Source organism: Equus quagga, chromosome 7 (assembly GCF_021613505.1).
Source record: "Equus quagga isolate Etosha38 chromosome 7, UCLA_HA_Equagga_1.0, whole genome shotgun sequence".
NCBI lineage: Eukaryota > Metazoa > Chordata > Mammalia > Perissodactyla > Equidae > Equus > Equus quagga.
Window position 1 is genome coordinate 26,429,124 of NC_060273.1, and position 12,580 is coordinate 26,441,703.

A 12,580-nucleotide genomic window follows, 5' to 3' on the forward strand; every position below is an offset into this window, starting at 1 on the left:
ATATGTGTGCTTGGGAGCCCAAGGAGGGTGTGGGACCAGGGAGCACAATTCTTAATGTGCTAATATAATTTCAAAATTCTCAGTGAGAGAAGCCATGCTTATCTATGGCTCTTCTGTTGCAGCATTTAAAAAATTGCCCTGAGGGTACAAGGCATAACTCAGTTTATGTGTGGTTTATTGACTAAGTTTATGAATTTATGACCCTACCACATATCCTGCCAAGGGGAAGAGCAGCTTGTCCATTCTGTCCAGGAGGGGTAACATCTCAAGTTTGGAAGAGAGAGAGAGAGAGATGACGGGGCCAGAGAAGTGGAGAGAGGTCTTTCTGTGAGAGAACAAAACGTAATGTCTGAGCTGTACGTGTGCTGGACATTGAAGTGTCCAGCACTAAGGATCCACCAAAAGAGAATTTTGATGATTTTACTCTTGGCTGACAAAGTGGACCCTAATCTGTATCCCATTCATTATTTAGAGACAACCTTAAACTGTCCTTTTAAGGTACACGATTCAACTTAAGTTTATTACAGCCTCTCCAATAATTCTGAGAAAAAGGATGCTAAGCAATATAAAAGAATGAGGCATTTTGCCAGAGTGACTGCTTACCCTTAAACTAACAAAATCAATGCCTTTCAAGTACCTTAGAAGTACTATTTGCATGCAAGTAATGTGCTAAACATGAAAGGGACTTAGTACTTAATTAAAGCTCATCACAGAGCATCTTTCTGAGAGATATTTTGTTGGATGTTAAAATTACAATTGAAAGTGATTAAATACTCTTTGAACATTTCCTTTTATTCCAACATATTACTATTCTCCCTGCCTTTTCCTATCAGTCCTCAGGCTTACGGGAAAGTCGCTTGAGGGAGAGCCCAGCTTAGTGGCTGAGTGCTGCCTCAGAAGCTAGACAACTTGGATTCGAAACCTGGTTCTGCCACTAACTGGGGCAAGACTTTGGGCATATTACGTAAGCTCTCTGTGACTCAGTTTCCTCCTCTGTAAACTGGGGATAATATTAGCCCCTACCTATTAGGGTTGTAGTGTGGATTAAACAAGATGATATATGTAAAGCATATATAAGCACTATTTAAATAATAATTATTATCATCTCTACATAGCATGAAACACTAGAAAACTTACAGAATTTGAAGTCAGTGAGATCTGGACAAAAGGAAAGAATCTTATCTCTGCCACCATTAGGACATGGCAAATTATCTTTTTGAACCTCTGTTTCTTTATAACTAAAATGGAGTAATCATGCCTATATGGTGTAAAGACTGTATGCGATAATGTGTAAAATCTCCTGGAAAACACTCCTAACTGGGTTTATGAGAATATCAGCCTGTGTGGATGGACATGAATTGTGCCATACTGAGGACCCATGGTTCCTTCCTTTCATCTGACCACAGGCAGACAAGAACAATAAAAATCAGCCCAAGGCTTGGCAGGGACTGGTGCTTACCCTGGGCTCTCCTCAGAGAAGAAGGTACTGCCCATTCTACCTCCAGGGGTTAAATGTCAAGGAGAGAGAGAGAGCAGACTGCAGTGGGCACTGTGGTCAGCCGTCTGTTATGTGCACAAGGCAGCTAGTCACCTGCCCAACTAGGATGTCCAGAGAGGTGCATACCTGCAGGCTGGCTCCCCATAAATTCTTTCCCTGGCTTCTTTCTCAGTGTAAGAGGAGAACAGGCCCTGCTTAGGCCACCTCCTCACAGCACCTCTGTGCATGAAGTCAGGGCCCTTGGGCTCCCCAACAGACTGCCTGCCTGAAGCACACACTGGAGCCAGGGAACTTGCCTGAGAAGCCAGTAAAATTTTAATGCACTCTGTAGTGCGGTCATGTCATACTCGGTTATGGCAAATAATCCCAGATGCCTGCAGAGGTAAAATGGAGCTGTAATGTGCTTGCCTCCTAACCCGAGCTGACAGCAATGATGTACGACCACCATTAGCGGAAAATATCACTTCAACTAACCCATGATCCAGCTCCGCTCAGGGTCACATTATCCGTGAGGAACAAATTACACTCCCAAAGTAAATACAAATTTTCTACACAAAATGGGTACCAAAAAAGGGAAGGGGGAGATGTGTTCCCTTCACCAGTACACTGCTGAGTGACACAGATGATAAAGGACAGAACAAGTCACTGGCTGACAGAATGCTGTGCCGTAATCAGCTCAGCCGGCGCGCGCCAGCTGATAAACACTATGTTCTCCCCTTAGCAGCAAATACAGAATCTTCCACGTGGATATGGCTGCTTCAGGTATTCCCTATCATTTGGGCTGCAGGAATACCCCAAGCAGCACTTGCTGGCAGACAAGGAAAGGCCCCGCAGCCTTGGTGGACCCAGCGACTCTCTGCAAAGGTGGCAGTCAGTGTCTGGGGATGGACAAAAGGGTTCTTGAGGTGGCAGGTGACACCACAGAGTAAAACCACTTTGGGGGTGCGGTTCAAGAGCTGTGGTGACACCAGAACCCCTTCTCCTGTGTGCTGATCATAAGAAGAAACCAGTCTGGAGAGACTATCTGAGACGCAAGAAGCGCTGGACCAAAAGCTCAGACATGAGTCTCTGTTTCAGGTCCAGTTCTTCCCCATGCTGCCTCTGCGACTGTGAAAAGTCCCTTTTCCTTTCTGGGACTTCGAAAATCAACAAGGAAATTTCCAGGTATAACAGCAATATTTTTAGGGCACCTACTAAGTGCCATGCACACACCACATGTGGGGTACTTGCTGGGGGCCTACAATTAAATAAGACATTAAATGTGTACACATAAGTATACACTAAAAGAAGACTGAGTTCCTTGACCAAATATGCCTCATGCTTAACCTGCTGATTGGTATAACCTTCATCCCTAATTCACTCACAGTGGCCCATAGGCTGACTTTGCTACCCATCTGTAAGGGTTAAAACACACACCTTGTAGCTCTAGCCTCCTCACCTTGGACAACTGCTTCTCAGGTTAAAAAAAAGGTCACATTTCAGAAGAGCTTGTACATCTAGGTTGTCAGTATTTATGGTTGTCATAAATACCAAACTGTATTTATGTAAGGTTTATTGAGACACTGCCATTCTTTGAATTTTTAGAAGTTAGTGGGGTTGTGGATGGATAGTTAGATACAATTCAGGTCTCCTGTAGCACGAGGAAGGTGAGGCACAAAGAGGAAGATGGCAAGGGTTCTCAAACGGCACTTCTGGGTATATCCCAACTCACCTTGATGTATAGAGAAGCAGCATGATTTGGGAAAAAAGAGCCTAGATCCTGGAATCTTAAGACATAATTTATATCTCAGCTCCATCAGTAACCAGCTCTTAGGTTCATTTTCTTTATTTGTAAAACGATGACACCTGCTTGAGAAGATAAAGTCCTTGAATGGACCTATCACTGAGCTTGGCACATTGCAGATGATCAACAACGTCGTATATGAGGCTACGTATAGATCCCCACAGTAAGTATTTAAATAAGTCACATAAAACGACATTTGTAAAAGTGTTTTGAATACTACAAAGTTCTATACAATGTGAAATGGTGCTTCATCTTATTATTTAGTTACTATTGTTAACTCTAATCTCATTTGTTCACTGCCCCCCAAACATGAGAAGCATCAACATTTTTCAACCAAGAAATTAGGGAGGTGAAAAGTCACTGAGTCCCAACAGGAAATGATGAAGCTCAAACTGAGCCCTTTGGTTACCACAACCTCTCACCTCAGGGGTTCCTGGTCAGTACCTTATTTCAAATGCTCCATTCCACTGTCTCAATAAACATGCATATACTTGGGAGACCTTGAACCAAGCCTGGGTTTGGAACAGTGATGGAGAAAACTGCCTCTGGTTATTCTTCAAGGAATGCAGACGTCATGCAGGTCTCTAACTAGTACGTCTCAACATGATCCCCCTGAGAACAAACAGGGAAAGCTATAAAGGGGGCCAATTTGACCTACCCAGCTGTAACTTAGGAAAAAAAAGAAGAAAAAATTATATCCATTCAGTGAATTTTGGGACTTCCAAAAGTATAAAGTTTGGCTACTTACTAACACCTCCTAACACAGAGACTTTACGCTCCCTATCACAGCTATTTGGTAAAGTTATGAGGAACAATTATCTGTAACTGTATCACTATCCAAAAGTCGCCAAGGGGAATCAACTAAGTTAACCACACACACACAAATACATATATGCGTGACCAAAAAGAAATTCGTTCATCTTTACTGAGGACAGAACTCTCTCCAATCCAAATACAGAATAAGACAGACTCTTTCAACAACCAAAAAGCAACCCAGATTATACTCAATGACAAGCCAGTTGCATGAAACATGGTAAAGGCATCATTAGTACAAATGCCTCTGCTTATGACCTTCCTGATATTCAGGTGGCTCAGCGTTCATGGTTAATTTCAAGAGGCTGAAAGCTATCACCTCCATCTAACTCCTCCTTGGCTTTGCAACCTTCCCTTCAGGTAAGCCATAAAATCTAAGCTAATGGCTTATTCTAAGAGAAAGCAGCTGACCTTTTCTCTGGGAATGTAGAATCATGTATCCAATCTCGGATGTTTACAGAAGAATTCCTTTTATAAGTCAAAAAATACTCATAACCAATCAAGTGTGTTCTTGAAATACACTATGTAATCTAGCTCTTCACTAGTTCCCATGCTCTCCTAAATAGTTAAGGTAATTGAGGAATAAGATTAAACTAATTACTCTGCTGCCTATTGACAGATGCATGGTGACAGACCCAATGGAGTCAAGCAACTACGATGCACATGTTGGTTCACCAGTCGATACTTGAAAAAAAATGTGAGTAAGTATGAATGACTAAATGAAAGAACCAACAAATAGGTAATGACTCCGTTTAGACCTTAGGCCCATAAGTAAGTTTCCTTTAGTTACTTGAAAGAGTCAACACAGATGTGCCTGGACCTGTTCAGCATGATTATTCCCTCTTAGGAATTGTAGAGAGGTGAAAGAATGGAAACAATTTTTATATAATCTTCCTTCTACCTTGGGAGAGGAAATACAATCACATATTAATTTCCCTCTGGGTCTGCCATATTGTTAGGGCCTAAATAAATAGCTACATGGAAAATCAGGATATTCAGTGCTAGTTCTTTGAATTCAGCCTCATTTTACAGATGACAAAACTAAGGTACAGCAACATTAGGTAACTTGCCCAAGGACACACAGCTGGTTAGAGAGAAATTAGAAACCAGGTCTTCTGAGCATCCTTCTCCATTACCTACCCAGGATGAACAATGGAACATCTAGAACTTGTTCATCTCACTATTCATTTTAAGAAACAAGAGTTTAGCTGAAGACGTCTGACAAATTTCCAACAACTCTTGAGTATTCATTTTGTTGATTTCTATTTGATCAAAATCTACACAGTTGTAATCTCTGTCTTTTTTCAGGTATATGACATGGTAGTAATGGACAGATATTCTACACACACATCCAATGTGAGTGTAGCAACGTTTGGTTTGGCATGGAAATGCTGTGATATGAAAAAGAGAAGAAATTAATGAAAGTCAGGATTTAAAATAATTTCCAGTAGAAATTGAATCCAAAGATGGTATCAATAGGAATTTTGGATGGATATGATAGAATTAAGCCAACTGGAAATACAGTGTTATTGGAAGAACAATAAAATGTCATTTTGCCCTAGGCATAATCTTGGAGGGGTAAGAAGAGGTTGAGTGGATAGGCATATGGAAATCAGGCATCCAAAATGGAAAGCTCTTGAAACTAAAACAGGAAATGTAGAAATTTCCCAAATAAGCTAGGAAATTTATAAATGGCTTAGAAGTATCTTATGAGAAAATAAAACTGTAAAAGATGTATAGAAGCCTGAAGAAGAGACCACTTATTGTTGGAGCCCAGAAAATAAACACTGGGATTCATAGGAGGTACATGCAGGTTTGAGTACCAGTTTTCTGAACTTGTTTCGCTTATCCCTTCCATTTGGAGATGAGTATCCAGGAAAGGAAATGAAAATTTACCAAAACAATAACATTATTGAACATCTACCTTGTGCCAGGCACTATGCAAAGTACTAGGGATATAAAGACAAGAACATGGCTCCCTGCTCTTCTCCAGGTCTATGGTTCTTTGCTTTGCTGCTGTGAAATTGGAAAGGAGGAGAAAACTCCTTTCTCTAGATGCAAAATAGAAGACAGCATGTCTGAGTTGTCTCCTAAGCAGAATACGTCCTATTTCAAAACCAAGGATGGGGGTTCTACAAGAAACCACGAGGGCCTTCTGAGCTTCTGGAATGTTGCTGAGGGTGTACAATCTTTACCAAGTGTGAAATGTGGCCAATCAAGGGATGGGACTCTTCCATTGTAAGCACAAGCCACATGCCCAGTCTTCAGTTTGACATCTCAGCAGTTTCTGAGACCTTCAGAAGCCAAGTAAGGCATGTGGTCTGTGTTGAGTTAGGAACATAAGCCTCTGCTGGTTTTCTTGCTGCTTTTCTTAGAAGCTACCCACTTCCAACCCAAGTGAACACAAAATGATCAAAAACAACAAATTTAGCATGAATAAAATGCTTAGCATGCACTAATAAAAGCGTGCATGTTAGGGGAGAGGGAGGTGATGTGGAAAATCAGAGGTACAGCATTTGCAGTTAGCCAGTGTCCCAGCAGGCTGTCCCAGGTATTTGTGAGCAAGTCACAGGAACCAAACAACTTTCTCTAGGTGGTCACTAGAATCATTAAAAACCCAGAGGGAGGAAACTGCAATCAGGAGTCATATTAGAAGCTTCATCAGGAAAAGGAGGATTCATACCTATGAGGAGGTTGCATTTGTGCATATAATACATGTATGGATACACCATTCATCTATAAACATAAGCAAGTGGGTGCACGCACACACACAACAACTCTATAGCTTTCAAGTCCTTCTCCTGAGCTGTCAAAATTTTAAGAGCATTAAAAAAGGGGAAAGTATATGTTTCTCTTTTGCATTTGTTATTATATGGCGGGGGTTCTCAAATCCAACTGTGTATCAAAATTACCTAGGAAGCTTTTGAAAAAATACAGAGACTTTGGTCCCACTCCAGACGTACTGAGTCAGACCCTCTCTCTTGTGATGGGTATCTGGGAATTGACAGTGTTTGGCATTTGGGATAAGGGCTGCACAATCCACTTAATTGCCATCCGATCCTTCTCAGACAGCATGCTTGCTCTTGGCTCCAGGTTGTGCCCAGAGGAAAGCCTGATGTTTGGGATAAGGAGTTTAAAAAACATTGTTTGGGGACCCTCACAAATTTCCATTTAGCTTGGATCAGGAAGAAGTGCCCTAGGACATGAAGGCTGAGCCTTGGGTTCCAGTGGAAAAAAAATCACAGCTCATGTCTTCTGGCAGTTTTCTGGCAGATCTCGACTTTCCAAAGAGGAGGACAGCCTTCCCCCTTCCCCAAGTGATTCTCTCTCACTTCCCCAAGTAAAACTAATGAAAGCTAACATTCATGGAGCACTTACTACAGGCCAGGCACTGAGCCGAGCATCTTCATTTAATTGTTACAGAACTACAGGTGGAGCTACTGTCATCGCCATTTGGTAGATGAAAGAACCAAAGCTTGTCCATGGCCACAAAGTAGTAAGGGACAGTCGGAAACAAGCCTAGGCCATCAGACTCAGAGGACCAAGTACTTGACCACTGGGCACTACACCTTCCAACCAGCTCTGTCATGTGGCCCACACTAGAAACAGAAAATGACTAGATGGAGAGAGAATTACTTTTAACCTCCACGCTAATTTCTTAACCAGGGGCCGGCCTGGTGGCGCAGCGGTTAAGTGCGCACATTCTGCTTGGGTGGCCTGGGGTTCGCCGGTTCAGATCCCGGGTGTGGACATAGCGCCGCTTGGCACACCATGCATGCTGTGGCAGGTGTCCCACATATAAAGTAGAGGAAGATGGGCATGGATGTTAGCTCAGGGCTAATCTTCCTCAGCAAAAAGAGGAGGACTGGCAGCAGTTAGCTCAGGGCTAAACTTGCTCAAAAAAAAAAAATTCATAACCAAACAGGGGGTGTTTCTTAGCATAATGGGCTGCTGCTAGGGGGAGAGAGAGAGAAAATGAGAAAATATAGGCCAAACATGTGGAACGAAGTGTGTTGCTTCTTTGTTCTCATGCTACCAATTCATTTCAAGTGGAGGATTGGAATAATTGCTTAATTTGGGTGATTAAGAAGTTTAAGATTAAGAAGATTAAGGTGCCAAGTGCTTCCTCTTTTCTTTGCACTAAGTACCATAAAGAACAATCCCACATCTAAGAATCAGATGGCCTTCTCTAATCCCCCACCCAATTTCTACTCTTTACAAAAGTCCTCCAGGTTCTCTGACATTAATGTGAAATGCATTCACATGGCTGGGAGGGGAGGCTAAAGGAGATGCTTTGCTTATTGTCTCATAAAAGCCTTTTCCATGCATGAGTATGTCTCCTGCATTTATGGAAAGCTCTGCTTTTTTAGCTCCTTTCCCAGTCACTTCCACATTAATTAGTAAGGGTATCATTTTATAAATTACAGCTTCGTATCAGAGCAAAGCAGAGTTTATCTTAATTCAGTCAGCTGTGTGAAATACAGTACCCTAATTTTAGACCGCCAGTTCTGCAGATCCCTATGGAATAAAAGAATGACAGGTTTTCCGGAGAGAAATCCCAGTGGGTTCCCTACAAGTCTCACTTTTGCCTCCAACAGCATCCCTGGTGGGGTTGCTAAAGGGATCCCAGGACACTGAGTGGCATCTTTTCTACCATTAGCAATTCAGATTTGAATGCGAATCCTCCAAGCAGCACATGAAAGCAGCCCCCGTTAGCTCTGGGGCTCCGAGGGGGGCCAAGGCAAGATGCTCTGGTACAGAGGAGGCTGACAGGGGCCCAAGCTCCAGCGCGGAGCAGAAGTCTGGGAGGATGGTGTTAAAGTCGGTGATAAACACGAGACAATCTCAGTCCAAAAGGAGAAGCCTGACGGTCTTAACTATAACAGGGCCAAGCAGGCAGGACTGCAATTACAGAGTCTTGAGCGCTCCTGCCGGGAGCCCTCTGGAGGAACGCCTAACGACAGGGCAGGGACAGATGATGTGAGTGCGGAGCAGAGCAGCTCCCAGTTAAGAAGAGGACCTGAAGGGCCACCAGAATGTTCAGGAAAAGCAACCAGGGTGACTGAGGCAGGAAGTGTGCAAGTGCCAGAGGCCCTCCTTTCCCCTGTCATCACCTCTCTCATGGACTTGCCTATAAACATCTCTTTATTCTCCTTTACTGCCCTGAAATCATCCCAAACTTTGAGAGGTGGGCACTGGCTACCTTCCTACCACCCATCACTCTGGTCTGACACTTTGCTGCTTCCTGCAGTGAGAGATGGAACCTGCACAGCAACAACTCAAGAATTCAGGTCCAGGAAAAGGACTGGTTGAGGGCTCTCAGCATGCTGGAAACACCTTGACCCCCCCAGATCCCTCTGAAAACCCCAGCAGCTCTGGTAATTCTGGAAGTTAGCAGAGTTAGGTGATCATCTAGACAAGTGGTGCTAGATACCTCCAGAGATTCTGAGGTAATTGGCCTGGGATAAGGCCCAGGCATTGGGATTTTTACAGGTATTGGGATTTTTACAGCTGTCCAGGTGATCCAATGTGCAGTCAAAGTTGAGATCGCTGAGGAAGACACCTACACGGAATGCAAAACTGGGGATCCTTACTACCTTCTACCACTGCTGGAAAATGGTGACACTTATGGATTCACATTGCTTTTTAAAGAAAGAATGTCTGCTCAGCTGTGGAAACCCCAAAGAAGGCATATCCCCTTGGAGAAGTGCCACTGAGTTGAAAAGTGAGATTGACTATCACCTGTAGAAGATCTCCTGGAATGGCCAGAAAGTACCAGTCCCTCCCTGGGCATCAGTGATGCCCAACGGAATGAGATTATGACTACCAGTGGGAATGTGGCCTGGGTGGCTCCAAGGACCAGCAGGAATGCCTTGAATGCTGAACCACTACTATTGTCCACCCATCTCTGGCACCCACTAAACACTGGCTGCCTGAGACACCAGGGAACCTACTTGCAAGGAGCTAAGACTCCTGGGGGCTGGAGGAACGATGCTCTTGTCCGTTAAACAAAATAATCTACAGCCCCCTTTCCAGTGTGTACTTTCGCTGTCATCCAACAGCCCATTACCATGTCACAGCACAGCGCACCCTTCCATAGGTCACTTTGTTTAAAATGACATGGATAATGCACATGTCAGCAAGCTGACAGTTCTGGCCGTCCTTCAGAGATAAAAACCTCAAGGCGAGAGCCTGTTCTTATCTGGGGGACATGCATTGGTCTATCATCCAAGTCAGGCAGAACATGATTTCTCCAGAGAGCACTTTTTTCATTTCCTGATTTTAAGGAAATCAAATAAGCACCATTTGTCTTCATCTGAATATGCTTGACCTGCTCAAATGATGATGTCTTGCATTTTATAACAGGCTACATATGCTGAATTCAAATTAACGACAGTACAGAACAAGAGCTTTTAGATCTCTCTTGGAGGCTGGCAGTAGAGATGGAGGGAAAATTCTGGGCTTGATGGGAAGATCCCACTAAATACTGACCACAGAATTCTGAGTAAAATCCCCAAGCATGTAGGAGGTCAAAGTCAGAGAATATGGCTCAGAAAAGCCAGTTATGGAGGACAGATCCAGAAATTGGGAAAGGGAGGTCTAGTCCCTTCTTTTTGGTGCCAAGCAATACTGAAACCATGATACTCAGGTAACCCTTTTCAAAATACATAAAGTAGGAATAAAATTGGAAAGAAATTTGGTTGGAGGATTCGGAGCTAGACCAAACAGACAAACGATCTCTTTGCTTGAGGCAGCAGAAAGTTCACTTTACCAGGTTGTGATCCAGTCTTCTGAAAGCTCAAAAACCAAGCTCCTTTTCTTGATCCATGTTGAACTGGATATACAGAGGCTGCTGGCCATCAGCCTCAAAATAGAGTATGTACCTGCTGGAAGAACTGCCCCCCTTCCCACCTAGCCATCCACCAGGAGAAGTGAGCAGTTCCCATCTGACATTCCCTGTCCACCCCTCACCCCACAGAGACATTCCTAGAAACATGCCATTCACATTTTTATCATGAAGGTCAATTTGTACAGAAAAGCAGGAAGAAACATATGTGTCACCAAAAAAATAATGACTTTACAAATACATACTAGCAAGTTTAATGGTTCAAGTAAGGATTAAAAAAGAAAAATCAGATGATCATTAAAATAAATAATTCCCCTTTTAAAATCTTCTATAAAGACTTAGCATCACATATATGTAATAGTAAAGGGCTTGTTTAAAAAAAGCTGACCTCACAAATTAAATATGTTATTTTTTATCATAGGGAATGTCACTGTGTGAATAAAGCCCATTTTGGCAGGAGAGAAAGGTGCTGTCAACCTGAGGCTGGCACCCACCCCACTGTAGCTCCATATAAGAGAAGCACGGTGCTCACAGTGTCTTACGGATTGTGCCCACAATGGAGGGGGTCTTACCTTCTCTTCCTGGTCACTGTCGCTGTCACACTGAAAAGGAAGATAAGAGAATAACGGTTAATGACAAAATGGAATAAGTTTTTACTTTTTGTAAAGAAAAAAAAAAAGCAAGACAAGTAAATAGGAAACACTGTCTGAGCTAGAAAGGGTTTGTTCAGCTCAACCACTGGTAAACGGAATCAGAAGCAAAATGCTGAGAAGCTGCTCTGTTGATTTCACTGGAAGCCTGTGCTCTCTGGCTCTTCTTGGGGTCAGTCTGGCAAGGCGCTCCATCACACCAGTGAGCACTCCTCACTGCACTGCAGAGGGGACGCCTCTGGAGGAGCCAAGCTCACTACAGGATTAAGGTGAATCAAGATCATTCAGTGGGATTCAGAGTAAAATCAATTTCTTAACAGAGACTTTGCACCTTCACCTAATGTGCATGGCTGTATTTCTCCTGGTGCTTTCCTAGAGGAAAAGAGGTAAACCTCTGGACACTGCATCCTCCTATTTGGACTTTGAAAGAAACAGAACATAATGGGCAAGGCTCACGTGTGACAGCTACCTCTTCTGGAGTTTAGAGGCCCAGAGAAAAGACGGAACACTCCCCATAAAAAACATGCCAAGGACAACGGTCAGGGTAATAAATCAACAATGTGGGCAAGAAGATATTGTAGGGCACTAGACTCACACTATATCTAACAGATCCCAAATTCCAACTGTTCTGCTGCCTTTGGGATAACTAGAGAATGACAACTCAAAGCTTTGGGTTCCTCATTAGAAGTAAAGGGAAAAAAAGAACACAAATTGTTTTAAAAACCAAGAGTGTGGGGCAGGCCCAGTGGTGCAGCGGTTAAGTGCGTATGTTCCGCTTCGGCAACCCAGTGTTCGCCAGTTTGGATCCAGGTGTGGACATGGCAACGCTTGGCAAGCCATGCTGTGGTAGGCGTCCCACATATAAAGTAGAAGAAGATGGGCATGGATGTGAGCTCAGGGCCAGTCTTCCTCAGCAAAAAAGAGAAGGATTGGGGGCTGGCCCCGTGGCCGAGTGGTTAAGTTCGCACGCTCTGCTGCAGGCAGCCCAG

General features: G+C 43.4%; 1 protein-coding gene across 5 annotated transcripts in view; it reads right to left on the bottom strand.

The window, feature by feature from the left end:
- AUTS2 (activator of transcription and developmental regulator AUTS2) overlaps positions 1–12,580 on the bottom strand; it is a 1,146,910-nt gene that overhangs the window by 308,203 nt on the left and 826,127 nt on the right. For all 5 annotated transcript variants that reach the window (XM_046666258.1, XM_046666257.1, XM_046666259.1 and 2 more), the window contains one exon: positions 11,514–11,543. In XM_046666258.1, the coding sequence (XP_046522214.1) occupies positions 11,514–11,543 (30 nt within the window). The remainder of the gene's footprint in view (positions 1–11,513; positions 11,544–12,580) is intronic.